This window comes from Betta splendens, chromosome 22, assembly GCF_900634795.4.
Source record: "Betta splendens chromosome 22, fBetSpl5.4, whole genome shotgun sequence".
Taxonomy (NCBI): Eukaryota; Metazoa; Chordata; class Actinopteri; order Anabantiformes; family Osphronemidae; genus Betta; species Betta splendens.
The window spans coordinates 5,830,304-5,857,589 of NC_040900.2; the positions used below are offsets into that span (position 1 = coordinate 5,830,304).

Sequence of the window (27,286 nt, forward strand, 5' to 3'; positions counted from 1 at the left end):
TGCCGTCGTTCATATTGTGACTGTGGAGATCATGGGGCGTGAGCAGCTCCAGTCATCACGGCCACCAACGCCTCCACATCCCAGCTGCACAGCAGGGGGCAGACGGATGACTCCACTTGGTTGCCAGGTAAACATGTCGATTTGAGCCAGGAAGCCTTTAGAAAGAAATGAGGGACAGCCAGAAGGTGAATGATGGAAAGCACCAGTTGCACACTGCCCTCTAGTGGACAAATGCAACCTGTGCACATTTCTACTGCACAAGCAGCTGTCGCAGTACTGACAGGAATAAATATATTTGCTAAAATAGAGTCAGAAGACACTGAATTAAATAAAAATCATTTTATTTTTAAAATAAATGCATTTTTTCAGTCGTTACACAGCAGAAGGACATGCTCTGCTGCTCAGGAACTGAAGCAAACAAAAACACACAAACGGACTAGGTTTAGTTTTCTTACATCTGTGTTCATGTTTGTTGATTTGTCTCAAACTCCAGGGTCTAGACGACAGTACGCTTCCTTCATATGGACATTAAATATCACACGTCGCTTGTGACCAGACCTAATTAAGTGATATAGTTAAAAAAAGACACCAACTGAAATAAAATGCTCCAAAAATGCAATCAGTTTAAAGAGCGAGTTAAAATACAACTGGAGGCCACAGATGCACATTACCACACGAGCCAGCTGCTCGTAGAGAATGTGCAGAAAGTCAATAAAATTAAGCAACAAATACAACAAAACAGAGCACATTATGATGGCAAAAGCGTATGTATTGGAATTTTAGAAACTAAAGCAACCCTACAAACATTTTTATCCAACCTGGAGTCTGAGACTAGAATATTTACTATATATACACACTAGTATATATGCTTGTGTGTGTGTATATATATATATATATATATATATATATATATATATATATATATATATATATATATATATATATATATATACACACACATACATACACACACATGTTAGTATATATACTCATTATATATATGAAAACATATGCAGACATATTTCTGGATACCACATGTTGGCAGATGGCTGCCCTCCTTTCCAAAATCCCCGAAAGCAGAAAGAAAAAAAAAACTGTACAATTCTATAAAACGTTTGTGTTTTTACATTAGTTACAAAATAATACTTCATCTGCTGCTCCTTCATACAGAGGACAGAAAACCGCAAAAAAAAATTGCATATTTGTTCTTCATACTCAGTGACCTTCTGCTGGTGTGTTATGCTAAAAAAATGATAATACTTTATGGTGAGAAACAAAACCGCAGCAAGGTACGATACAAGGGAGTAATGATCCCTGCTGTTATCAAGAGTCCGCGCACTGAGCAATGAGATGTCGGGGAATTCAAGCCAAGAGGTAAAAGGTCAGAACAACTTTTTAGTGTTATGAGGATGTTGGACACAGATGGCCCAAAATGTTAATGCACATGGGTAAGTCTTATGAATGAACAAAAAGACAGCTATCTGAGTTTTCGTAGTGTGTGAACTGTAGTGTAGTCTTCAGACATGCTCATCGTTAGCAGCCCATTAAATACTAAAATCCTAATTTCACACGTCAGCTAACACAATGAAGATTCAATGGAGATTCTCAAGCTCTGAAATAAAAACAATAGACATCAAAAGCTAAAACTTAACGACAGCTTATTCATTAATGGGACTGTGAAATGTAGAAGTGCTTACATGTGACTTCATATAGAGAAAACCCTTCATGTGGAGGGAAGGATGGACATGCGTGCAACCTGTGGCCACGGCCGTCTACAGGTGTGAGGTGGACCTGAAGGCCAGCGGGTGACGGTGAGAGGAGCAGGAGGGTCTTTGGGACCACATGTGGCCATCAGTTTAATAGAACGCGAGCTGGTGGCGATGAGTCCAGGAAGCGGAAGGCAGGAAAACGGATACTGCGCGGTTCAGGTACGTGTAAGGCTTCTTCTCAACCACCGCAGGCTACACGTTCAAGTTGGACTGAATTCACCAGAACATTGGTGTTGTAACATACGGCCTCGTCGGCATTAACCCGATAAAAACTAGAACAATAAACGGCGTCGGCCACTCTGGACACTTCAGAACAGCTCCAAACAATTAAAAAGACTCGGACGCAGAATAAAATAAACCCATATGCCATGGTTCCCCGCCCCCCCGGCCCCCGGTGGCGCGGGCCGCTCAGACCCAGCCGCTCGTCAGCTTATAGAACATCTCCTCATCCAGAGACTCGTTCTGGTCCTTGGCGCGCGTCGACAGGAAGATGTAGCCGCCGATGAACTCGTGGACCACCTTGCAGTCCACCTCGGCACAGATGAACGACAGGCTGGGCTCATCGGCGAATTCAACCGTCACCTGAGGACACAGAGTGGAGCATGTGACATAAATGATGCTTTGATTTTAACTACTGCAGCGTCATCTGCCGTAGATTCTCGTGATTAACTGAAGCTCAGGTGACCCCTCTGAGCCCACACTGGCAGCTCCTTGTCTCCTACCATCTTGATCTCCCAGTTGACATTCCACTGTTTCATGTTGCTGAAGCGCCAGGTCTTGATGGCGTCTCCGGTGCCGGCATCCATCCGGATCAAGCGGTTGTACGTGATGCCGATGAGCTCGTCGCGCTTCCCCCCCTGGAACCTGCAGAGAGCGTGTGCAGACCAAACGTGTCACTGCCAGACACACACCACTGGATAAAGGCATGTGCTGTGTGTCTACAGACGCGCTGACACGTCACTGAACTCACTTGGCCAGAAAATGAGTGATCCCGAACTCCGGCAGCGACTGCCAAGCCTGGATGAATCGCATCTTGGCTTCAATCAGACTCATCTGGGCCACGTTCTGGTGGGCTTCAAGGATCCGGGCTGAAATCTGAAAACACAATCAGACTCATTGGTATCATCCCACTATTTGAATCATCAAGACTGTGAATGCGTCCCATCACCACACTTCAATCACCCAGCGCAACCAGACCCACACATAATCAATGTGTGAACAGGTGGTGGTTAAGTCCATAGAAACCATCAGAACACCGTGTCAGTGAATATTCACGCAGCTGTTACAGCAGTAAATAGACAAACAAAGCAGAGCCACTCTCCAGCTTACAGGCCAAAGGAAGCACCCAAACGGTGAGTGTACATGCATGTGTGTGTTTCCCAAAGTAATATCATCAGCTGAGGGGGAGTCAACAGTGACCGTCTCTCATCAGATTAGGATTCACCCAGAGCTTCCTGCTGTTTCCCTTTTTCCTATTAGAACTGAAAATGCCCTGAACACAAGGATCCTCCTCCTCCTCCTTGCCTGAATCCAACACATTATAGCCAGGTTTCAATAATGAGTTAAAAAGCAAAAGGGGAATTAAAAGCAGAGCAAATGAATGTAAGAAATCAACCGAGCACACTGTGGCAGCAACACAACGCTTCAGCTGCAAATGAAGTAGAACTGGAAAAAAAATAAGCTCCTCTCATGGTCGTCTCAGCTTTTATATCTGTTAAATATGAAATGTGATAAATTGTGCAAATACAGAAGCATGATCTCAATCTACTAAGCAGAGACTTTCACTGGACGTGTCAGTGTTTGTGACTATGACAGACACCACCACCACCAATGTAACATTATCATATGAACGTGACACCAACAGAACAGTGTCACTCTCGTGCGTTAGTTAGTGTCTGTATTTTGCTTGTTACTGTATTAGCAATAGTCAATGCAACCATGCACAGGTCTAACGCTTAAAGACACCCAGTGGACACACAACGGAACTTACCAAGTCCCTGATATAGCCTGGCTGAAGAGGAAAGGTGGGGATCGGAGGAGGACACAGAGGAATGGGAGGGGAGGGGGGTCATACAAGGAGGGAGAGATTAAGTATTGGGTACAAATAAGCAAAAATCACTTTGAGGACAGAAGGAGAGTCTGAGGGTCATGCAGTAATTCTGCCACAATAAGGAGAGAACGACAGCACTGATGTACATTTTAGGTCTAGATGTCTCTAGATCTAGAGTGTGTTCATGCTTTACACACTTTATAGGAACCTAATGGGATTCATGTAAATCCACTTTCTTCCACAAGATGGTGATATGTACCAAGCAACATAATCCTGTAGCACTGCCATGTGTGGAAATCTGAGTGTCTATCGTTGTGCCTTCATCATTCTATCCCGTCATGTAGATGAGTAAACCTGGACAGACCCGACTCGGCTAAGCGTAATCCGAGATGTCCTGCGTGTGTATGCGCTGGGAGATGCAGCGCGGAAGTCTCCCCAGACAAAGCTTGCAACAGGAAGTCCAGTTCGGGAGCGCTGGGGAGGGGTCGCAGCTGACGGACGACTAGCGGGGCTTTTCCCAGACAGCTTTCCCGCGCAGCGCTCCGTTTCCTGACAGCCCCCGCCCACTGCACAGACGTGTGTGTGTGTGTGTGTGTGTGTGTGTGTGTGTGCTAGGTATGCCGCCGTGCTTTCATGTGCCTGGGGACCCTCTATCTGTTTGGGGTAAGATGGGAGCTGGACCAAGGAGAACTCTCCTCAGACAGGACACGCCCCAACACTAATACTCCTAGAAACTGGGCTTCACCCAAAAACCTCCATGAACCTACTCACGCTGGTGAAGGAAAATCAAATACTGCTTTCTTTCTATACATTACCGTGACATAATGTCATGTACATGGACTCATACGGACTCATCACGGTGGCCCTGCCTCACTCTTTCAACTCCGTTCCAAAACGCTCCACCTTCACTAAAACTAAATTTAAGTAAACTGTAGAGCACAGATGTCCTCAGCACACGTCACACTGCTTGTGTACTCAGCTGTCCCAGTGTGTACACACACACACACACACACGCAAATCTACAGCGCCCACACATTGACAAGCTTTAGTCCTCAAATGTTACACCTGGATGAAAACCTACAGTACAAGTTCAGGTACCGAGCCCTTCGACCCCTCTGCTCCTATTGTCCGCAAGCACAAAGACTGAGTGGAGGCACAGCGTCCGTTACAGTCTCACATGAGCAGCTCTACTGTAAGCGCGGAGCGGTTTAGATGTCAAGTGTCCTGGGCTCCCCTTGGACGGTGGGAGGACCGGGAAGGGAGAAGCGGGAGAAAAGTAAAGGAGAGGGAGTGAAGGGAGGCTACATTCCAACACAAGACAAACCTGAGGCCAGGAGGAGCCCATCTGGGAAGCATCATCTGGCTCCACTACCGGCTCAATAGGTATAAACAACCTCCCCAAAACACAGCACACTTTATAGTTTGCCTTGTTTCCACATTTTAACTTGCACAATGCTGAGACCTTTAAGGGCATCGGGGGTTGTGTGTTAAAGCTGCATGGCTCACCTGCTTGTTCTTGTACTTCTTCAGATAGCGCGGGGAGACCAGGCACTCCGGGTTGATGTCGGTGGTGATCGGCTCGATGAACTGCGGGTCAGGGTTCATGTGCTGCATCTTGAGGAAGGACAGGATGTTCTGGACCTCCAGGTTGTAGGAGCTGTCCGCCATGGTCTTCCCTTTGGAGGCCAGGCGGCACGCGGCCATCCAGTGAGCGTACTGTTTCTCCTGCAGGCAACAGGTCAAACGCTGAATATAGAGAATGTAGAGTGCAGCGAGTGGCAGGAGCTGGTGGTGGAGGTCCAACGTCATTCCTACCGTGTCGCACCGAAGCCAGATCTCATTCATGCCATCGGCTACGGGGATTAGCAACTTGATGTTGAACTTCTGACCAGAGATGTTTACATCCGGAGTGACCTCGCAACCTACACACAAGGAAAAACAGGTTAAATCCATTCTTTAGGCACCACAGATCATGTATTGGCAACAAAAAAAATAAATACTAAGACAATTAGCTTGGGCTTTTTTTGAAAATAGTGTGTGCAAATAAGCATTTACCTCTAAGGTTCATTTGGTGAGCAGGAGTCCCATGCGCCTCCTCTTTGCTCTTGTAACAGGAAATTGTGATGTCTTTGAATGTGCACCAGTACTGCTTATAGCCCTTCAGTGTCAGTTTCTTGGGTCTGAAAGTTTTTGAACACAGAAACATAGGTCAACCTACAAACAGAGCGTTTTTCCTTTGCAGAGGAGATAGAAGCTGGAAGACAAGAAGACAGAGCCTTTCAAGTGCAAAGCCAGTGAAGCAAATAGGAAAGAGGCCAGCACTGGACAGCTAGTGGAAAGCTGATGAAGACAAAAGGTCTCTTGGCCTCATAACCACCATTTGATTTATACATTTATGAGACAATAAACCCAGGGAGCACCTGCTCGTCAGCGAAAGCCAACGATGAATATGGCTACAAATACGCTTTGTGCGACTGTAATCTCTTCAAAATGCCAAACTCAGAGTTCTATGATACTGATGCAACACAGGCATCAGCTCTTGCACATATCCAGAAAATGCTTCTGGTAGAGCGAAAAAGGTCCATGTGCTCCTGAGGGGTTGGGTGGACTTACTTGAAGACTTTTACATAGTCGGCGAGCTCTGGGATGGATGTGATGTCCCCCTAAGCAGGAAGGCAACACACAGTTAGAATGAAGCCAGAAAACAGTGCAGTTTCAAAGAATGACTAAATAAGATAAGAAGAAACATTACAAGCTACAACAATAGTATACTTTCTACTTGACTTTCTGCCATTGTTGAGTTTTGAACCTGGCATCTCACACCCAGACCCACGTTCACGTCATCGCTCATTGTGAACGGCCTACCCCGAGTCACCATGCGGTGTCTGCTCCGCAATAAACATGAGCGGGAGCTCATGTTCATTACGGCTGATCACCGTAGACATCATCATAAAGAGCCAGAAACAAGTCACCACTGGGAACATTCTCATGGTGAGTAAAGGGAAATGTCCTGGTGATGCGGTGGAGTCATACCAGAGCGTTGGACGTCTTTCCTCCCTCCAGAGTGATCTCCAGGTCTGACAAGGCTGCATCCACCTCATCCACCTCCTTCTCACTGTTATTCATGTGGTTGTCTGAAGACATGATTGACAGCTTGTTGATGTGGTACTGAGAAAAGAAACACGAGTCCAGTTAGGCCTCTTTCTATAACATCTTAGCAGCTTTCCTTCTGGCACACGCACACTTTGCATTTGAGAGGCTGGTTGAGGTAAAGTGTGTGTGTGTGTGGGGCTGTGGTTTCGGACTATTAAAACCTACAATTTTCCAGTTGCAGAATGGTTCGATTCACCACATTCACTGAAGCTTTTCTCATGAAAAACAAGCAGCCCGGGAGACGGACTTCACAAAGCGAAGGAGGCGGGGAAAACGTGTGCAGTCGCTACAAACTGCCGGCTACTCAAACACCTTCATCAACAGTTCTGCCCGTTTCCATAAACTCTCCTGCTTTGTGTGCTACCGGTGCGTAAACCCAGGATTTTCATCTTATAAAAAGGGGACTGGCCTGTGATAATTGCCATATAAATACTTTAAGACCTGTTGGCATTTGTGTGAGCGATTACTGCCAATACGCACATTTTACCATCTCCTTCAAAAACGTATAATACCATCTTTAAAAGAGAAGACTTTTTCTCGGGATGAAGGATTTTTTCCTGTGCTACAAAATTCGCTCGATGAGTCACTGATGAATCACCGAGAGGAGCAAGTGGTACAGTCTGGACACCACGGTCTTAGCATATCTTTGAACTGTAACAGCCCATAAAATAGCTTTTACCAGGAACATATGTGCAACTGGACCAATGGCGTGAGATAGGACACAGTACACTCACGTAACAATGGAAACACCGGCGCGATCCTTACTGAAACCCCGACCGGGTTTCTCTCAGTGCTTGAGTCACAGCCACTAAATACAACTTGTTGACAAATGGTATTTATAATGTCATCCCATCAGCGAAACCCCTCCCAACACACGCACGCACACACAGTATATGAATGAACAGCTGTCGAGAGAGAGAGAGAAGCTTTAGCCAGCTATAGCTGGGAATGTAGGACAAAGGGCTCTTCATGACTGGCTCTCTCTAACACTGTGCTACTCGTCGTCCTGCTTAGGGTCGATTACAGCCCCCCGGCTCCCGATTAGCTCACTTTTACAGTATGTCCTGCCAAATTGTGACATCCAGGTGATAGTATGCTAACACAAGCCACAACATACTGAAGGTGGACAATCATCGCTCTTTATTTAGACCCTGCGTATCCGCTGCGGTCAGAAAGCCTGAGCTCATACTGAAACATAGTAGTGGCTACCAAAGAGGCAGCAGTCAGGTAGAGACAGAACATGTGCCCGTCTAAACACATAACTCGAATTACGATCGCTCTCTACAGGAGCAACGAGAAGCCAGTTAATTATAGCTGCTCTGATGAAACGCACCTAACACCTTAGAGTGTAAGAGGGCTCTTAGAGGCATGTTAGCGGGTCCGTGTGACAGTTCTAGCTGGAGTGGGTGGTCTGTGCTGAGGCGCTGGGTCCATGGGGCAAAAGATGCTCTATAATTACACCGGGGTGAGGACAGGGTGGCGTCCTCAGGTCTTGGCACCCACAGTTTATGAGGGTCAAGAATAGCCAGGACCCCACCCACAGACACCAGGGGCAACCTGAAGCAGCTAAACATCTGTATTGAACATGTACTGTTCACATTTAGATCCATCATGCTCGTATTCTCACTCTTTACTACACATCCCTTTTTCCTTTGACATGATTTATAGGCAATCAACGTATCACTGTATTTTGTTTAAGTGAGGCCAAGCCATTGATGTTATTAAAACTGATCGTAATGAATTACCTAAAGATTTATTTCAAAAAGCCTCACAACACCACTTTAAGAATGATGAGTCAGAAATAAAGTGAATTGCCTGATATTGATGCATATTTTGAAGCCAAGTAGGAAAATGTGATAATGTTCCTATTAAATTTTCTGCAACAATGTACAACAGGGAGGTTTTAGTGAGTATGTCGCAGAAAAACTGGCAACTAGACGTTTAGCTATGGGCTCTATGCCAATCCAATTAATTAGCTCGTCGTTAAGCAGGTTTGCCCAACGAAGGAAAAAAAATGCAGGAGGTGAGATTTCAGACCCTGACAAAACCACGCAGAAATGAGAAAATTAAAGTTGGGCACGCAAACAAACAAACGGTCCTTTTACCTGCAGGGCAGCAAACATCATCATTTCCTCCTCCGTACACTCGATTTCCTCCAGCAGGATGGCCCATTTGGCCTGCTCATAGAGCTGGTTCACACGGATGGCATCATACTGTGGACGCATTCAAACAAAGAGTAAGTAAACAAACGCTCGGTCACAGTCTGATGAAATTCAAATTGGCGAACACGACTCTGGACATACACACACACACACACTTCTGCTTTGTCCGAGATACACACCTTAGGGTTGAGGTCAAAGAAACTGTGGTACTTAAACCTCAGCAGCAGCACCTCGTTCTCTTTCACATCCTGCTCCATCAGAGACCGGGATGAGTCCAACCACCTGGACAGACAGCAAGCATGACTAGTTCAAACATAAAGGCGGCCTCTCAGCAAGAAAAGCAGCTTCTTCCAATAGGTTCGAACAACTGCAACAACTGCACAGCTCTAAAAATTCGACAATCCACCACAGCATTTCAGACGACGCGTCGTTTAACCAAACCACCAAACCACTAAGCAAAGTTCATCGCACCCTTGGTTGATTTTGGCTTTGTCCAAAAGGGACTGGGGCTTGTAGAGTTTGACGAGGATGTCTGGTGAGGAGATGGGTTGGCTGACGGCGAGGATGCTGGGATTGCCCTCGGACAGGGGGCTGTCCCCGAACCAGGCGGAGGTAGGCGAGAGTGGGCTGCCGTCTCTGGAGTCGTAGGTGGGGGTCATGGTCTTACTGTACAGGCCTGGACTGGAGTAGATGCTCCCTGAAAAACACACAGTCATCAGTGAGTCCCTCAAAAGGCTAGGACTACAGACGCCATTCATGATGATGCTTTCACATGATCAAAATCAGATCTGCGCCCACAGATTCACGGCATAACAAAATGTTTACGGACAAGCGCACACACGCAGCTTAGCCAGGCCAGCTAGCGCTCCACAACACCGTGTGACCACCAGCCCACGCTTTGCAGATGAGTGGCTTCAACAAGATCCTCCTGCCGATGGTGGATTTGATGTGGATCAGCATGCAGATGATGCACATGACCAGGGTCACCCACTTACAAACCCGCAGGAATGCACCGCACACAGCAAACTACTGCACGACTGTCCGCAGTCAGAGAGGAGGGCAGAGATGTGGGACGGTTGGATAAGTTTAGCGAAACAAAAACTAATAAACGCTAGAAAATAAAACTCGCTAATATCCGTTTATCTGTATTCTGTTTTCAATTATGCAGTTTTGCTCTACACAAACAACCCAGTGAAGTGAGTCGTTTGCACTTCCTGTTGGCCGAGCCTCTTGTGTATTTGTGTATTTGTGGCCCCATACCCCTCCATTCCCACTCTCCTTCTGTGGGGCTTGGGTCAAGAGGCAACACTGGCTAAAACTACTAAATCCTCTCAGAAATCAGGAAGTGAGCCTGGTTTATGTTTGTGAGTGTGTGTATGTGTTTGTTGGTCTTTGCAAGCTGGGGTCATGAGAAACAGGGTGCAGGCTATGGCCACCCATTTATATGTGTGGCCATGTGTGGGAGAGTTCATTATAAATGCAGCTAGGTCTTCTCCAGCTTGTTTACCGTCTCTCCAATGCAGGCAAATAGGCCAAAAGAATGCTGAGACTTCACTCCTTAATACCCTCACCCTGGGCTTTACATAGGGCTTAAATGAATGGAGCCGGATCACCATGGGCTATTAAGACTAGAAGTAAACTATCAATAAATGAAGTAAGAAATTGAAGTGTGATAAAAAAAAATTCATTCATCTAAGCTAGTAAGAGGAGTAAAATGTGAAGGGACATCCTGAAAAACAATCAGCAGGGACAGTGAGTGACTCGAGTAGCTGGGAGCAAAAGTGTGCTTTCAGCTGATTTCTACTGGCAAATCATGTGATCACCCAAATCATCTGACTTCCTCTAGAAGAGCAGTCAGGTGACACGGATGCTGGTCCCGAAGGTTGCAGCGGTCCCGTGTGGTCAACACTCCAGCTGTGGGAGTGTGTGGCCGGTAGGAAGGGACGGGGGAGGCGAGGTGAGAAAGCAGCAGCAGAACAAAGGACAGGGGAAGAGGAGGCTTACCTTTAACAGGTCCGATGTAAATGATCTCAGAGGCTAGGATGAAAAAGAGACAGAGGAAAGAAAAGGAGGAATAGGGAAAACAACATAGAGTGGATAGATGTAAGACACTGATGTTAAAGGGACAAGGAAACGGAGCAGAAAAGACTAAAATAGAGAAATACAAGAATAAGAAGATGCGTGGCATTTCCACAGGCGATGCCAGCTGCCGGCCCCAGATGACTCAGTTTACCCTCCTTGCAGCGGGACGTCGCCCTGGCAGGGCTGGTAAGCTTCTGTCATTTCCATCCGCGCGCTCAGCAAAGCATGGCTGATTGAAAACCCAGGCGAGGCGCCGGTCAACGTGACCCTGCCCTACGTGTATGAACTGCAGTGAACACAGAGGTGCTCGCCCTCCGCCCTGGCAGAAACCACAGCTAGACTCAACAGGCGCATCAGATGCGGCCGACCACACGGACGGGTTTTATGGGCAACGTCGTGGCTCGTAGGCTGAGTCACGGCAACAGCTAAGCATTAGTAATGACTTTTTTACCAAAATGACCCATTCTGGGGAGACAGAGAGGACGTGAAATTTCCTAAATGGTTCATTTAAAGCTAGAGATTGGCAATATCTAGGTGGAAAAAGCAGGTCATGCACTGCTTTCCTGTATACTGTACGGGTCAATGAGGTACTCTATATGTTCCCTTTATTCTACTCAGCTCAACATCCAATGTCAGATCATCAAGTACAGCAGATTTTCCCCTCCTCTCCTCATGTTCAAGCACAGGGGGAGGCTGTGGCTCTGGCTGCACAGCTGACTGTGGAAAAAAGACTTGTGATTCCTATCAAGTGATCTGGGCTGAGAGGCCTGACCCGCCGTACAAGGGACAAAATGACACAAATAACCATGAAATACGCTCTGACCGGAGCAGATGATCTGCGAGGGAGGGATGTGAGAACTGTGTGTGTGTGTGTGTGTGTGTGTATGTGTGTGAAAACAAACATCCTCTCTCACACAGAGAGAGAGGGAGAGTAGTGACAGTAAACAGATTCTGCACATTCCTGAGAAACACGGTTTAGTGCACCACCTAATACCGTGACCACAGTCACCCACTGGGAACAGCATGTCTCTGTGTGAGAGGCATCGATGTAACACACCCAGAAAATGTGATGATGCAACCTCGGGTGTGAGCGCCCCGGACTGCAGCATTTTGCATATTTAGCAGAATTAAAATTTAGCAGTTTATTCTACTTTTTCTGACTTGGTTCACTACACGTTCAGGTTATTTCGCCTGCGTGTGAACTTAATGCCAGAGCAGAAGAGTCTAAAGCACACAGGGTCCCGTTCGTCTTAGTTACTGTGACGGGAGCCTTTCTACTGCTGCTCCCTGCTCCAGTGCTTGTAACTGTCCCATCACTGGTGGGCGGAGGGGGGGGGGCAGCGCCAGTATAACTACAGTCGCGTAGCCTGGTTTGGGTTTAAAATGGCAGCGTGACCAACTATGTGTGGAATCTCAACCATTCTTTGTCCTCCCTGCCAAGGAGCTGTAGATCCTTCGCAGGCTGGAGCCTCACACACACTCATATTTGGTCACTACGAGCGGAGTTCAGCAATCTGCAGTTATCTTAGTGGTTTTCAAGCCACAAGCGTAATGAGACACAAAAGAGACTGAAAGATGCTTCACAGAAGCCAGTGGACTTCATTGTTTAACCTGTTGCCTGAAGAAAGCAAGAATATTCCCCTGAGAGAAATACAAAAAGGAAACTCAATCTAGTCAAGGATTATTATTTCCATGTAAATTCCATTGAGATATAGGTAGATTTCTACGCGCTTCCTCTAAATATGCAGCGTCACACCCACCTGATCCAGGGGTTAACAGTGGACCCTCCAGTTCCAGGTCATCCTCCTCCACCTCCTCCAGTTTTTTCTTCTTCTTCTTAGGATCACGGGGCTTACGCAGTAGAGATAACTCTTCTGGGTGGCGGATATCTGAAGGGAGTAACAGGAAGAATTTTCATTTCATTTCATTTCTCGCCGCACAAAAATAGTTTTTCTTTTGAAGCTGAGTGACGAGGTGAAACCACGGCTTCAAATTAAACACCTACAGGGGAATTATAGTTACACTAGTAAACCTGAGGTAGAAGAAATAGGAAGCTAACGCAAAAGGACAGAGATGATGGACTCGTAGACAGCTGTGCACCAAACGGGTGGAAAATTGCAAATCCCATTTCTCAGGCCATCAGCATATCTTGCCTTAGAGGTAATCCTAACTGAAACAGGACAGAGAGCCTACAGACACACACACAGACACGCACGCACACACACACAACTAGAATGCAGTGGATGGTGGTGAAGAGCATGAACGCAATAAAGAGCTGCATTTGTGCAGGGTCCCCATCAGACACTGAATATAATGACTTCAACAGAGCAGCGTCTTCCTCCCGCTTCTCTCCGCTTCGCTGCGCTCTGGAGACCAGGGAACCATCACTCACTTGCAGCAATGACGTTTTAAGACACGCTCAAGATGGCTCAGATGTAGGGGGTGAGACGGTCCCAATGTGTCAGGACTAGAATAGCATGGGCTTAGTCACGAAAAACATCTGGATCCTCAGCTGGATTTGGTTTGCTCAAGGAATTCACACAAATGAAGGGGTGAGCTAATATTTGAAGCATTGTTTTCATGTACATGTCACACATGTGTAATCATTTTTCCTCGCATCCACTTAAGTATCTGTCTTCTGTGACTGAGCTGGTTGATGAGGGCGCTAGTACGAGGAGAGAGCGCCGTGCGCAGGACTTGGCCTGGTGCGAAAGCTTGTTTGGTTTGTGTAACTAAAGCAAAAGCATTCCAGGAGTTTTAAGAACTACCAGATGGGAGCTCACACTCTTTCTTGCCTCCCTCCTCCTTGCTCTGCTGCAGTGGAGCACAAGCCATGTGCCCTTATACAGCCATGTCAGCTGGAGGCATGCTGCACAGCTTCAGCTGTGCAGGGAGGCCAGCAGACACCGTCTGCATCAAGCTACAGCAATAAGACTGTCCGTGTGTGAGCCATTTTACTACGATGTCACTGTGGCTTTGACCTTAAAGTTTCTGGTAAAAAAAAAAACGAAAAAGAAAAATGAAGTACCTTGATTTAAAAGCTAGAATCCTTTGCTTTAATGCTTAGATGTCCAACCTGAAAAGAAAGACTAACAGTGAGGGAAGGGTTGGGTCCAATAAATAAATTGACCGATACGCTGTTTTCATCACTCCCATAAAGGGAGTCGAGGCGTGGTAGATATGATACAGTTCAGCTCTGATAAAAGGTAAACTCTGTTAAAAACAAAGATAAAGACGATGAAAGCATGTAAAAAAAAAAAAAAAAAAAAGTGACAATTTAAGAATCATGATCGGTGGGAAAGACTGCTCCGACTCCGCATACTTGTGGCCACACTCAAAAAGGAAGAATGAGGGGTGAGTGATGGTTGGTCTGCTTAGAAAAGCTTGTTAATTTGCATTAACAAAAATGACACTTTGACAATAAGGCCGCCGATCTCCATGCAGCACACTTGTGACAGCAATCAGGCCTGGGTCCAGAGTGGAGTTCTTGACTGAGGGCCAGCTGGGCTCAGGAGGAAGACCTACTCCTTGGAACACATGATTCACTGCAGTGAGCAAAGCCAACCACTAAGGAATCACAAACACACCGTCACCGCCTAATTTTACAGCACCGAAGCCCAATACAAACGGATGGAGACCCTACATGGACAAAAAAATATATACGATGGGCGATTTTAGCTTTTTGTCCCCGCCCATACAGTCCTCTAGTTTTGACTGGGATGCAAAACAAGGAGTAAAAGGCAACAGGCATCCATCACCTACTGGAGAAGGAGGCTAAAAAGGTGCTAAAAGGCTACTGGATGAGGATAATAATGCATTTTAATTTAGGGGTTGTAGTTGAAACAAAACCACAGTCCGACTATGTTATGACAACAGCGGCCAGGCCCTTCAAGCAGACCACAGGTTGATGGGCCATAAATCTGAAGGAGCAAAACGATGAAGCAACAGTTCCACACACATTCAAAGAGCTTTGTGAAGGACAGAGTGTCCTCACCACACATTTCATTACAACACTTCTTTTCCTGAGCCTTTTATGTCCCATGGTATTGATCCTCTCAATAACTTTCCTTTACAGCCTGGTGATCACTCTGGCAGTGATTTATTTCTCTGGTGCTGCCTCTTGGATTTTCCACAGAACGCTACTGTGGCCCACGTTTCCCATAGAACGTGCTTTATTGAACGAAAGCAACGCGCCGCGCATGCCTAACTGCGTGACTAACTAGAGGCGATGCTTCGCTCGCTCAACCTCACACAAGGCTAGTGCGTGGTCATGTGTTAGTCTGTTGTGAGGAAAATATTTTGTGTGACGGTTCAGAGGAAGAGCGAAACCGTGTGTGTTTAATGTGTTGGGAAGTGGATCCAGGTTGTCTAGACAGGATGAGCTCTTGAGAAAGTAAAGCAGCCAGCTTAACAGGAATCATTTTTCTCCAGACTAAAAAATATAATAAATAAATAAACAAAAAGACATTTGTCACTAATAAACTGCAGTAACCCTGCTCTGTGCCCATGTACTGTACTACAGTCCACACCCAAAACTTCCTAAAGACAGAACATAAACACGGCTTCAGAAATATCCCAAAACGGACGTTTCAAAAACGCTATCTTCAAGCTAAAAGTGGAAAATCCCTCATGCATTCACTACGTAGTAAGCAGTGCAGCACAGGATGTAGGAGCTGCCAAATGAAGTCAGGGGTCAGAAGCCGAGTTGGACTGAGTCAGTTTCATGTATTGCACTAAATTGACCTTTTGCTGAGTCCTTTCATTGTGCAGACAGCCCAGATGGACTGTGTCTGTGTCAGGGGGCAGCTGCAATAGATGAGAAGAACCCACGTAGCAGGAATACTGGCTTTTATACGATTAACTTGGTGTTATGCTGATTTTTCTTGGCTTGCCCTGTGTGAGATGTTCCTTTCTAGTATTTGAGCTGTGCTAGAGACAGACAAAGGCAATACCGAATGTTTTATATGAGTGTATCACGAAAAACAGTAAAACTATAAAAAGTAGTTTTGGAAGTTTTTGTTTAGAAAAACAAAATGGCTCCTTTGTGCCAAAAAGGCCTTCAGACAAATCCGTCTGATAACAAGAGGTGTCATTTATAATTGGGTGACAAGTGATGGTAAGCTATGCAGTTTTTTTGTGTGTACACGGTCGCACATCTCTGTTTTACGCTTGCGACAGATTGATAGTGTTGGTTTACTAAACACGTGAGAGACTGACTGAGCGCAGACTCCAAGGGCACGACTCCAACAGTGGAGTGCCCGTCAGGAGACGCGACGCTGGCATGCAGAGCTCATTGTGTTTAATAAACACAACAAATTGCCAGGGATGAAAACACAGGGAGAGGAAGGACGTTAGCCAAGTTTCAAGATGATAACAAAACTGCATTACAAGAGGAAGTATTTGATTAAGCAGGGGGGAGATTTTCTCGGACTGTACTCAAAATTACGCTTGATTTCCTTGACTTCCATTTGCCGATAACAACATCTCCCATTTGCTTCACGTCCCATTTGTTTCTGTCTCTCCAAATCTTTGCACTTACTGAAGGTTTTGCAGATGTCTGACACGGCCTTGAAGACGCGGTCCGAGAAGTTGACCTTGACCTTCATGTGCTTCATGTTGGGCAGCTGCAGACGCAGGAGCTTGTGCTGTGGCGTGAACAGCAGCCTGGCGTCGGCCTGGATGCCGTACTTGTCCAGCGTCCAGTGGGTCTTCAACAGCCACGTCTTCTTCTTCTCCCACCACAGAGCGTGGTCTGACCAGTCCTTCTTCACATCTAGGGAGCGAAAAGACAAGCAAAAAAGGAGATAAGTTTGGTTCATAGCACTGGCAATGAAAACAGTGTAGGTATTTGCAAGGCAACATACTTGCCGCTTGTTTACCACTATTGGCAGAGAGAAAGTAGAGTAAATATCAGTCCATCACATGGTACTGACATGAGCTCACTAAACATATCCCTCCAGGGCACAGGGTCAGATTCAAAGGTGAAAGGGGAGGACTCTCCAGAGGAGGTTTGCACAGAGGCGGTGCAGTCAAAGCAGGGGGGGTGGAGACAACCGCCGATGTGGATGTTTGTGTGACACCGTGGGGATATCAGGTTCGCCCCTCCCCCTTTGTTCCCAAGTCACACCGTGATCCCTCCGAAGCGGGCACAAGCCACCCAAAACCCCGCGTAGCTCCCAGGCTCTCGCTCCGCAGGGGGCTCGGCACAATGGGGGCGAACCTGCGGTCTCACAGTGTGTGTCTGACTTCAAGGGGAAGGTGAAAACCGCAGGGATTTGAGGGAACTCAAAGCAGCTGTTTCGCAGATCACCTTCCTCCGGGTTCTGCGCGAGAAGCAGTGATTTGGGCCACTGTGCTGTTCAGGAACGGCAAGTTGCTTCAAAGTGAAAGCTGAAAGTTGAGGGCCAGGAGTTCCTTTTGATCCATGTCACACATAAAATCATACACATTCACAGAATATCGCACGTTAAACCGAAAGTTAACATAAACAACAGGACAGCTGGCACGATGCCTCCATTCTCTGCACAAGTTTAGCATTAGCACAATGAACTAGCCTGGAGCTTATAGCGTATTATGCTTTCAGATGTCTCTGAGCAGTGATGTCATTACTTCGGCATTAATCCAGGGGGGCATTTCCCCAAAAGTTCCCATTTCCTCCACCCACATGCCTCTTCATTGCTTCTACAGCTTGTCCCCTCTCTCTCTCACTCTGTCCAGACACATGCTCAGTCATCCTTAATCAAAAGTATTCCATTTAATTCTTACTCTGCACTTATGCTGTACGGGCGGCCTCTCATTGATATTTGCACTACACCAAGATGCTGAATCATTCAAGTGCTGGGGCGAGTGGTGAGAGTTAATCCGGCGCTGCAGCACCGTCTAGTCTAGCTGCTGCTCACTCTCAAAAGAACGATGGCAACATTGCCAAAACCTTGTTTCTTCTTTATGTTCCCATATGTTGACCTCCTCCATCTGTCAATCAAACCACTTGGTGCCATTGTGAGCCAAACCTCCATTGGCCTCGTCTGCTGATCCCATCAAAAAGCTAAATAAATCAGATTAGCGAGTGACTTGGTGAAACGACACACGGGCTCCTTGGAACCAACTTCTGTGATCTGAGCAAAGCAAACTGGCAGAAGGAAGCGATTACACCAGGGCTTCGAATGCAGGGGGCAGCGTTTGTGAAGAGTGGCCCCCAGCATGTCAATGCAACCTATGACTGTGTGAATGGAAGCAGTGAGGGGTTGTTTGTGAAGCTGTTGGGTTTTAAACCGTTTATGCCGTCGGGCAAACACTTGGTATTTGTGTGAAAACATTCCAAGCTCCCCTTCCGAGACCCTGTGTGAGTTGCTCTAGCAGCATGGGGTCTAGCTGTCATCGCTCCATCCCGACGCCTCAGCTGTGCCCAATACAACTTCATTACTACCATCAGGGAAATTGCCCTCTTAGGTGCAGTGCAGCTATTAGGGGCTGGAATAATTAGAGGGGGCAGGAGGAGAAAATCTGAAAATAAATCAGACTGTATTTTCATAACTCAGCTCCCAGTTTTCCTCTTAGAAACTTGTAATTTCTGGTGTCTGGGAGCTATGCTGCAGAGCTAGCATTAACATTTGGCTTCCCAGCCTCCACCACAGACCACATTCTATACAAATGTCCTCCTACTCAGCATGTATGACCACCATACCGTCTGTGGCAATGCATGGTCTCCGTTACCCTCAGCGGCTGCCTTCCGATCTCTTACCGGACACAGTCTTGTATTCATACTTTGCTCGTAATCATCTCCCAGCGGTTCGGCGTGTTGTGATTGGCCAAGGGCAGCACGGCGAGGCGTCCGCCGGGTTCTTTCACTAACAAGGTGGTAACTCAATCTATAGTGAAAGAGGCAGCGAGGGCCAATGGCATCTCCCTGCTAAAAATACATCTCGCCAAGCCTGACGTAATGCAGCAGCCAGAGAAAAGGGGGGAGGGGGGTTGGGGGGTGGGCTAAGTAATTGGGTACATTAAATGCGACCCACATCCCCGTACGGGAGCGATGAGTGCGTGGGTGTGTGTGTGTGTGTGCTCGCACAGAGGGTTTGAAAGACAGGGGAGACGGAATGGGAAAACCATGTTTTATGACCTCTGCAGGACATGAAAGATGATACAGAGGTTGTGTGTTTGGGGATTTGAGGGAGAGAGGCTTCCTTATCCATGCATTAACTACATTAGCGCCATTCCATGCACGTGTGTGTGTGCACTTAAACAGGCCAAATTAATACAGTAATTCAGTCAAGTCAAGTACTTGTCATTCAGCACCATCACCGCTACAACAGCAAAGAACCCTTCCTTTGCTTTGTGCATCAGACTGGACCACAACTCTAAAATATGGCTTTGTGCAATAAATGCAATAAAACAAAAACAAACTGTCAAATCGCACCAAACTGTTGTTGGCCCAGAGAGCAGGGTTTTCATTAGGATAATGCAGGAAACCAAACTGTCCCGCTCCCCCATAGCTTCTAATCAGAGCATCTGCACTGTTTACATTAGGAGGCAGCTATGTTTATGGATGCCTGGGGGTGGGGGGGGGGGGTGAGACAACAGATGAGAGGATGAGGACTGCAAAAGGCAGGGGCAGGGCATCACAACATGAGAGGGAGTCTCAGGAAGCTCATGTATGGAAAAAAACTCACTTGAATTCCAGGTTCATTTTGTTTCTCTTCAGGAACCTCTTCATCTTTGTGGCTTTAATCATTTTACTTCTCAGACGCTGACTAATGGGACATAAACTTAAGTAATGGTGATGTCTTTTTTTTTAACCATGCTAATAGGGATATGAGCCAGTGGCTCCTTTCTAGTGTTTAACTAGCTCAGTTGTGCCAAGAAAAAAACCCCCGGGTTCATCTGTGGCAGAGGTGATTTATGAGAGGACGCACTCACAGGTCAGGACGCTCTCACCACATCTGACAGGCCTCTTCTCTAAAACAGCTTTTATTAGCTGTCAGACCCCAGCTGTGATAACCAATATCCATCCAGCAAACGTCAGATGATAAATACATTACGGTCGGGCAAAGATGGCGTTTCCTTGGTGACTCGTGGCTGAAGCCGTGGTGCAAGGTGACAACGTGTTGTCATATGAAACAAGCACGCAGACCTAGCTGCAGGTTTGACAGACCCATTCTCACACAAGAACTACACCCTTTAAACCCCATCTACAACAGGATGGCCGTCGACAGGTTACAAAACGCACAATGAAGGGTGGTATTGACAAGCGAGGACATAAGCAGCAACTGTTCCACTGTAAACGCTCCTTAGGTGCTCCCTCGCTCGTGCAGCCAAGCCAGATGTTATCAACATCAGATATGCAACAGGATACAAACAGGTGGTGACAACATCTGCATGGCAGAAAGGCAAAGATTGAAGTGATAGCCCATTAGACACCCTTTGCTTTGTGCTGGCGGACACGAGTGGCATCCAAACATGGGCTCATGACAAATGATAAACAGATAATAACCAGAGGCCATGCTTGTAATGCATCTGTTCTGTTTAATACACAAATAAGACTGTAGCGGCAACACATCATGGGGCTGGACTTTTCCATCTATGTCCCGCCAGGTATTCTTTGACCAAAGCCATTAAACCCCCAGTGCTTGCTATTGACAAGCGGCGCTCAATGAAGCTGGGAACCTGCTTATTTCAGTCTCTTAATATGCAACAGCTCAGCTTCCTGCCAGTAGTCAAGGCCATTTGTCCCATGCATTAAATATGCAGAACACAAAGCTTTCAGACCTGCAATTTTCTATTTTAACTTTCACAGCTTGGAGCAAAAAGGACACAAGCTGCCATTAGGCTCCTTGTGTTACTGATACACTGCTCAGTGTCAAAAACCCCTGATTTCAGAAGGGCCAGGGGATAAACAGATATGCCATTGATTTTATTGAGTGTATTGCCACCCCCAAACACAGGCACCAACTGAAACCAAAGGACTTACACACATACGCTCCTACAGCAACACCTGTGAATAGGCGAAGGGTGCTAAGCATCCTGGAGGAGCTGAGGTCACAAGTAGTAAGTAAGACAAGCATTCATAACACTTAGGCTTCAGGTCAGAGCTTTGCTGAATCATGGTTCACATGTCAGATCAGCTGATGAGTCTCTCATTGTTGGAGCAGACTTAGCTTAGAAGCTATGTGACATAAGCATAATGAACTGGTTCTATATTAGTAAATTATTGGTGATGCACTGAATTCATAATCTAAACAGGAAACAGGCATAGAACCTAGAGAGTGCACCAGCACTGACTTCGATGCATTAGAAGGAGGGCTAATAGAGAAAACCTCCTCAGAGGCAGGTAGTTTGTATCCATTTGTGTCATAATCCAAACACAACAAAACAGCGGGGGTGGACCCTCCCTCCGCTCTGACACAGCTTCATGCAATTTAGTTTTCAGAGAGCCAGTGAAATAACGACATTACCAAGAAGCTCCGAGACCCAGATCAATGACAGATGAGATTCACTCGTGCTCCTTTCTATGAAAGCTCGAAGCCAGACTCACCCTCAGGTCTGTGATTCAGCAGCATTTTAATATGAAAATCAGAATAGTTGAGGCCGATACGTACGACTGTAGATTCAATTTTAAATGTTTAACCTGGAAGCAGTTTGTAGCAGTTTAAGTACTCAACTTAAAGGCAGATCTCTCCTCTTTATCATCTCTGCGAGGAGAGAACAGGCTGAAATAAATGAAATATGGGCCGAGAACCGAAACAAAAACTCCAGATCAGTTTACTCCATTGACCCACTGGTGTGTTTTGTTACAACAACAATGTGCTGCTATAACATTTCCTTCCTTTGGATTCACTGCCCTGGCTTCCACTAGAGGGGGAAACAGACTTTCAAAGAAGCCATGAACATTTGAACACACTTGACTGCATTCAGAGGATTGATCTAAGCTATTAGATTAGCAATAAATAAGCAAAGAAGGCAAACGTTGATGACGGCATGAGTCAAGTTTCGCTCGGTTTGGACATTAAGTCGTCCTTGTACAATGTGTAAGTAATTAACTCATGGGTCAGGAGTCTGTTATGTGAGTCTGACTACAGAGCAGCACAATCGCTGTAGCATCTCACTAGTGTAACAGGAAAGCTCTGGCCTGGGCAGGACCTCTACTTAGGCTAACTACTTCCTGTGAGAGCGATTAGAGCAGGACAATCCTGCAGGCTGCTTCTCCCTTCGCCCTGTCTGAATTTCCTCCACAGTCACGATCAATGAGTACCATCACACATGGTGATATACAGAAGCTGAATGTTGTTATAAGTTCAAAGTGATGCAACGGTGAAATGAGATATAAGAGATACGGGCGTGAGAGCTGAGATATCTGAGCTCTTCATCGAGCAGAGGAACAAAGACCGCCCCCAAAACGTCATCTTCCAGAAGATAATGCCATAAACACAGAGCGGCAGGAAGGCGGGAATGCAAGGACGGCAGCAGGAGAAGGCGTGCAAAAAAAAAAAAAAGCCGAGAGGAAGTTCAGCATCCTGTGTTAAATCGCATCTGTTTCCTAATGAAATCTGCTCTCCATTGTCAGGAGCAATCTCTATTTGGTCACCGCGACATGCAGCAAGTCAGCAAAAAAGGGGGGAGAATGCAAACTGTTGGCAAAGCTGCTCGGAAAAAACATTAAAGCCTCCGTCAGGTCAGTTGCTGTTTTGTTTAGAGTTCTGTAATAATACATTTCCTGTGTGATGATTAAATAAACCCGAGGTGAATTCGGTACGGCCACCAGTTCGCTGGCGAAGCGAATATGTAGGTCACAGCGAAGAGAAAACAGTTTTTGCAACATGCAGGGAAATTTCTCTGCGGCCGGCTGGATGAGCTGCAGCCAAGAAACGCTGGCCCCACAGTGGAAACGACCACATGAACCGTCCCAGTCACACCAGGCCAATTAGTTTGCTCACGTTCTATTTATGGAACCGTCAGACATACGTGAACCTGGGTCAAAAAAAGGAAAAGTCCAGAGTTCACTTTTGTGAACGTGTTTCAAAAACCTCCACAAAAAAAAAAAAAAAAAAAAAAAAAAAAAAAGGAGGAGGAGCAAGCAGCTCATCAGCATCTTTTGGAACGGAGGCTAAATTAAAAAATATTTTCCAATGCGTAAATTTAGATGAGAGGGGAGTAAGACAACGAGGGGAGAGCGGAAAAGAGGGAGGCCTGACAGGCGGACACGGACACGGGGGGGGGGGGGGGGGGGGGTTGGGGGGGCGTACGAGGCCGGCAGCAGAGAATCCAGCAATGACGGCAGTGACTGGAGAACAACATGCCAAACCCTGGAAGTCATTTCCTGCTTCATGGAAGACTTTTATGGAATTCTAGCAGCGTGGCTAACGTCACAACAAGACAGGGGAGAGAGAGAGAGAGGGATCAGGCCCTCCTCACGCCACCCTCCCCCCTCTCTCGCTTTCCCTCCCATTTTCTCCGTGAGGCTACGCAGATCCAACGCGTCCAACGTCCCTCCAGCAGCGCTCCTGCCCATCACCTGGATGCGCTGCCTATTCCAACATTTACCCAACGCAGGTTCCACAGTTAGCTAAACCGCGTTATTCTTAGCCGTAGCCCAGACTCCATTTTTAACCGCGCGAAGTCGGCCTTTCCACCTTTAGCACATGCACGGCGGCGAGGTCCAGTGTGTGGGTGAAACGCTGATAGCACCAGCACTTACAGTCAGCCGGCAGCCATGCACCCTGGGAGCCATCCCTCCAAATCCAATCAAGCCGCCAGCGCCTAATGTTTGTGTTCCGTCTCAAATGGGACGCGGTTCGCTTTTAGCGGAGAGCGCCGCTGTTCGAGGACCCATCAACAAACCCGGAGAAAACCGGAATGATGGAAAGCGGGTCAAGGATGAAAGGATTACAGGAGCGAGGAACCAGGAGGTGATCAGTCAGCGGGCTTTAAATACGGCTGCTGGGGATGTGGAGGTGATCAATAACTAAGTGCATTCCTGGCATTTGTGTATTTAATCCATTACCGGAGGGCGCGGGACACGTGGACAGAAAGACGGACGGACGGACACGCCCACCGGCCCACGAATGTCCACGATGGGAAAGAACTCTGTGCCGGACGTGTGGAAAGCAATTACTGGATTACAAGAGCTCCTTCATTATGAAGGTTAAGACACAGACAGTGACAGAGAGCTGCCTTTGCAGGAGGAGGTCCTTTCAATGTGAAACCCAGCGCTGGCTGCCAAAGCCCTCCGCTACGTGTGCATGGACAGTGTCTATGTATAACCCACACCCGGGAGGTGTTTAGTGACTGCTACGCTGGCGCAGGGAGGTCCAGAAGCAGGCTGATGATGAGTTATTTCACACACAACCGATCACCATCTCAGATAATAATAAATCATAACAAAAACCTTCACATTTGCCACCATTAAAACAAACAGGTTGCTAATCGCAACCAAAGATCAATAGGAAACTTTCTTCAACCACCAATGCCAACGCCGATTTTCCTGTGAACTGTGAGGCCATGTGGAAAACCCACGCTGGGGGCAGGTTAATGATTAGAACGTTAAAACAACCTGTTGACTGAGGGCAGGAGGGAGATGGCTGTCGAACGGGTCCACGCTGGCTTTGTGGAACCAGACATGAGGAAAGAAAGTCTCTCAAACACACACACACACACACAGCGAAGTTTAATGTGGCTTCTCATTTAACGGCTGTATCACCTGCCAGCAAACTCCATTACGGCAAATTAACCACAGTAATAGTAGGATCAGTATGACGGGCCGGGGCTTCATATATATTGAGTCTTCAAACTATTTTGGAAGAGACAATGATCTGACCGACGCACACCCATATCCTGATACTTGACCTCAGTGTAACGAAAGGCAAGAGCGCCGAATAAATCAAATCTTCAGTGAACCAAAAGTAGATTTGTAAACAGCCGATGTCGCTATTCTGTTACGATACGAGTCGAGTCATGAGAAGTCACGACCTTCAGCCGAACACAACTCAAACAACGGATAAGGCCGGTGCCGGGTGGTGGGAGGACCAATTAATTCACATGGTCCCGTGTGCAGCAGCAGCAGCAGCAGCAGCAGCGCTCGCAGCCCAGACGACCACAGAGAACAAAGACCTCAATTATGTGCAGCTCCGACAAGAGCGGCTAAAAACGGGAGCGCGGGTAGAACCTTGGAGCGCTGCAGGAATGCCGAGCATCCGGGCGCCGCCAACGCGCTGTCACTCCCAGGTGGCACCAACGCCGGCCCGGCCGCCGTCAAACAGGCCAGTGTTCGAGCGCGTGTGCGGAGTCGCACCCGAACGCGTCGGGTGCGTGACTGTAGTTAAGAGAACAGAGCCGGACACAGTGGGTGAGGCTGTGTATGGGCTCTTTGTGTTCTGTTAGGCAGAGGCTTTGGGCTGGTATCAAACGCAGCACGTTCCCAACCAAGACTTGGATCAGCAGCCGTTTGTGCTGCTTCACCAGGGGAGCCTCACCCAACAGAACCAGCTCAAAAGCCACTGGTTTTTATTGGCTGACAAATCAGGGAAGATAACAGAGAAATCGGCTTCTGCGGGGTCAAAGGTCAACAGAAGCCAAAATCAACCCGCTATTTTGAACTCCGTTACAAATGGAAGGCGTGTTACGTCAGCACTAGATTGCGTCCAGGTGTGTTGATATGGCGGCACGTGCGCATACCTAGCTTCTCCACCAGCTTCAGCATGACGCCGCCGATGTGGATTTCCCCCGTGACCCGCAGCGACACGTCCCTGTGGAGGTCGGTGACGTGCATCTTCAGCTCCCACGTCCCGTCGGCGTAGCAGCCGTCGGGCATCCGGATCCCGTCCAGCGCCATCCTGCCACACACACACACACACACACACACACACACACACACAGACCCAGAGTGAGAAGGGGGAGGTTCTGGTCGCGTTCCGATCACTGGAGAGGGAATAAATCAAAACACGGGCACCGCATCCGGTTTCAAACAGCCATTAACAGCATCATTTTAAAATCACTTTTAAAACACTTCCGACTGTGGGAAAACATGCAGACAGAAAACTTGCTCTCCTGAGAACGTGAAGGAGAACTGTGCTCATGGGAAATGTAGGATGGTCTCCTCCAGAGACGCCGAACCTCGCCGTTACCGAGCAGCGGCGTCGCGTCGCGTGAACTCGCCGCCACCAAGTCACGCCGTCGTCCGTCTGTCACCGTCCAGCAAAACCGACGGCGAGACCGGCGCGAGCGCCGCGGGTTCGTTCCCGCAAAAAAAGTGCCGGCTCACCTGTAAAAGTAACGGTGAGGCCAGTCCTACAAATAGAGCCGGAGCCGCCGGAGGCTCCGCGGCTGCGTGCTCGCGCCGGCGGCCGCTCGCTCACACGGACCAAGTTCACCGAAAGTGCTCGCGCCGGCAGGAAAAACGCCAACCCCGGTCCGCTCCGCGCGACAAAGTTGCCCGGAGCGGCGTTTTATTTCAACTTGTAGCGGCGGCGGCGGAGAACAAACGGCGGCGGCGCGCGCGCCGAGCTCCGCGGACGGAGAGCGAAATCCGCACACTCACCTTCACAAAAGACGAAGAACCCCCCGAAAAACAGAGTCGAGAACACGCTTCCGAACACGTCGCTCGCCTCTACAGCATGGAGAGAGGCGCGCGCCGCCGCGGAAAGCAGAGAAAGGCCCGACGAACCGACGAGAAGTGGAGGATCCCAGCTGTCCTGCAGGCTCGGGCTTAATGGAGTCCAGCCGTCCCCCTCTCTCCCCCCTCCTCCTCTTCCTCCTCCTTCTCCCTCCATCCAGATAACGTCACTTCTTTAATTCCACTTTTCCTTTCAAACTGCTGCTCTCCGTGTCCCCTCGCGCGGAGCACAGCCGTAAAAAAAGCGAGTGCGGCTGAGATTTATTCTCCACCATCAATATGTTAGTTGATTAAAATGGCCGCCTAGAAAAAGTATTGAAAAGTATTGACATAAAAAGTACATTATTATTATTAATTAACTAAGGGTTTCATGCGTCTTAAAACACACACACAGGAACGTGTAATGTAGTAATACTAAAAATAAATACTCCATTACGAACACAATATTTTAATCTACCTAAAGTAC

At 47.4% G+C, this 27,286-nt stretch overlaps 1 protein-coding gene across 4 annotated transcripts; it reads right to left on the minus strand.

The window, feature by feature from the left end:
* Positions 1–324: 324 nt before the first annotated feature.
* Positions 325–26,932, minus strand: fermt2 (FERM domain containing kindlin 2). 4 transcript variants are annotated; one of them, XM_029138767.3, is made up of 17 exons: positions 26,746–26,932; positions 25,884–26,041; positions 16,756–16,989; positions 12,977–13,105; positions 11,139–11,171; positions 9,606–9,831; positions 9,314–9,416; positions 9,078–9,185; positions 6,853–6,987; positions 6,433–6,482; positions 5,875–5,999; positions 5,635–5,741; positions 5,326–5,544; positions 3,760–3,780; positions 2,740–2,864; positions 2,492–2,633; positions 325–2,351 (listed from the first exon to the last, which is right to left on the minus strand). In XM_029138767.3, the coding sequence occupies exons 2-17, from the start codon at positions 26,038–26,040 to the stop codon at positions 2,178–2,180; spliced, it is 2,088 nt and encodes a 695-aa protein (XP_028994600.1). In that variant the 5' UTR covers position 26,041; positions 26,746–26,932; the 3' UTR covers positions 325–2,177. The 4 variants fall into 4 exon arrangements, with proteins under 4 accessions (XP_028994600.1, XP_028994603.1, XP_028994602.1 ...); XM_029138770.3 differs by lacking the exon at positions 11,139–11,171; XM_029138769.3 differs by lacking the exon at positions 3,760–3,780.
* Positions 26,933–27,286: the final 354 nt, after the last annotated feature.

Coding starts and splice junctions, on each gene's coding strand:
- fermt2 (XM_029138767.3), bottom strand. CDS start 26,040: ATGGCGCTGGACGGGATCCGGATGCCCGACGGCTGCTACGCCGACGGG. Junction 16,990..25,883: donor GAAGCTGGTGGAGAAGCTAG/GTATGCGCACGT, acceptor TTCGCTCCCTAG/ATGTGAAGAAGGACTGGTCA. Junction 6,483..6,852: donor GAAAGACGTCCAACGCTCTG/GTATGACTCCAC, acceptor CTTCCTGCTTAG/GGGGACATCACATCCATCCC.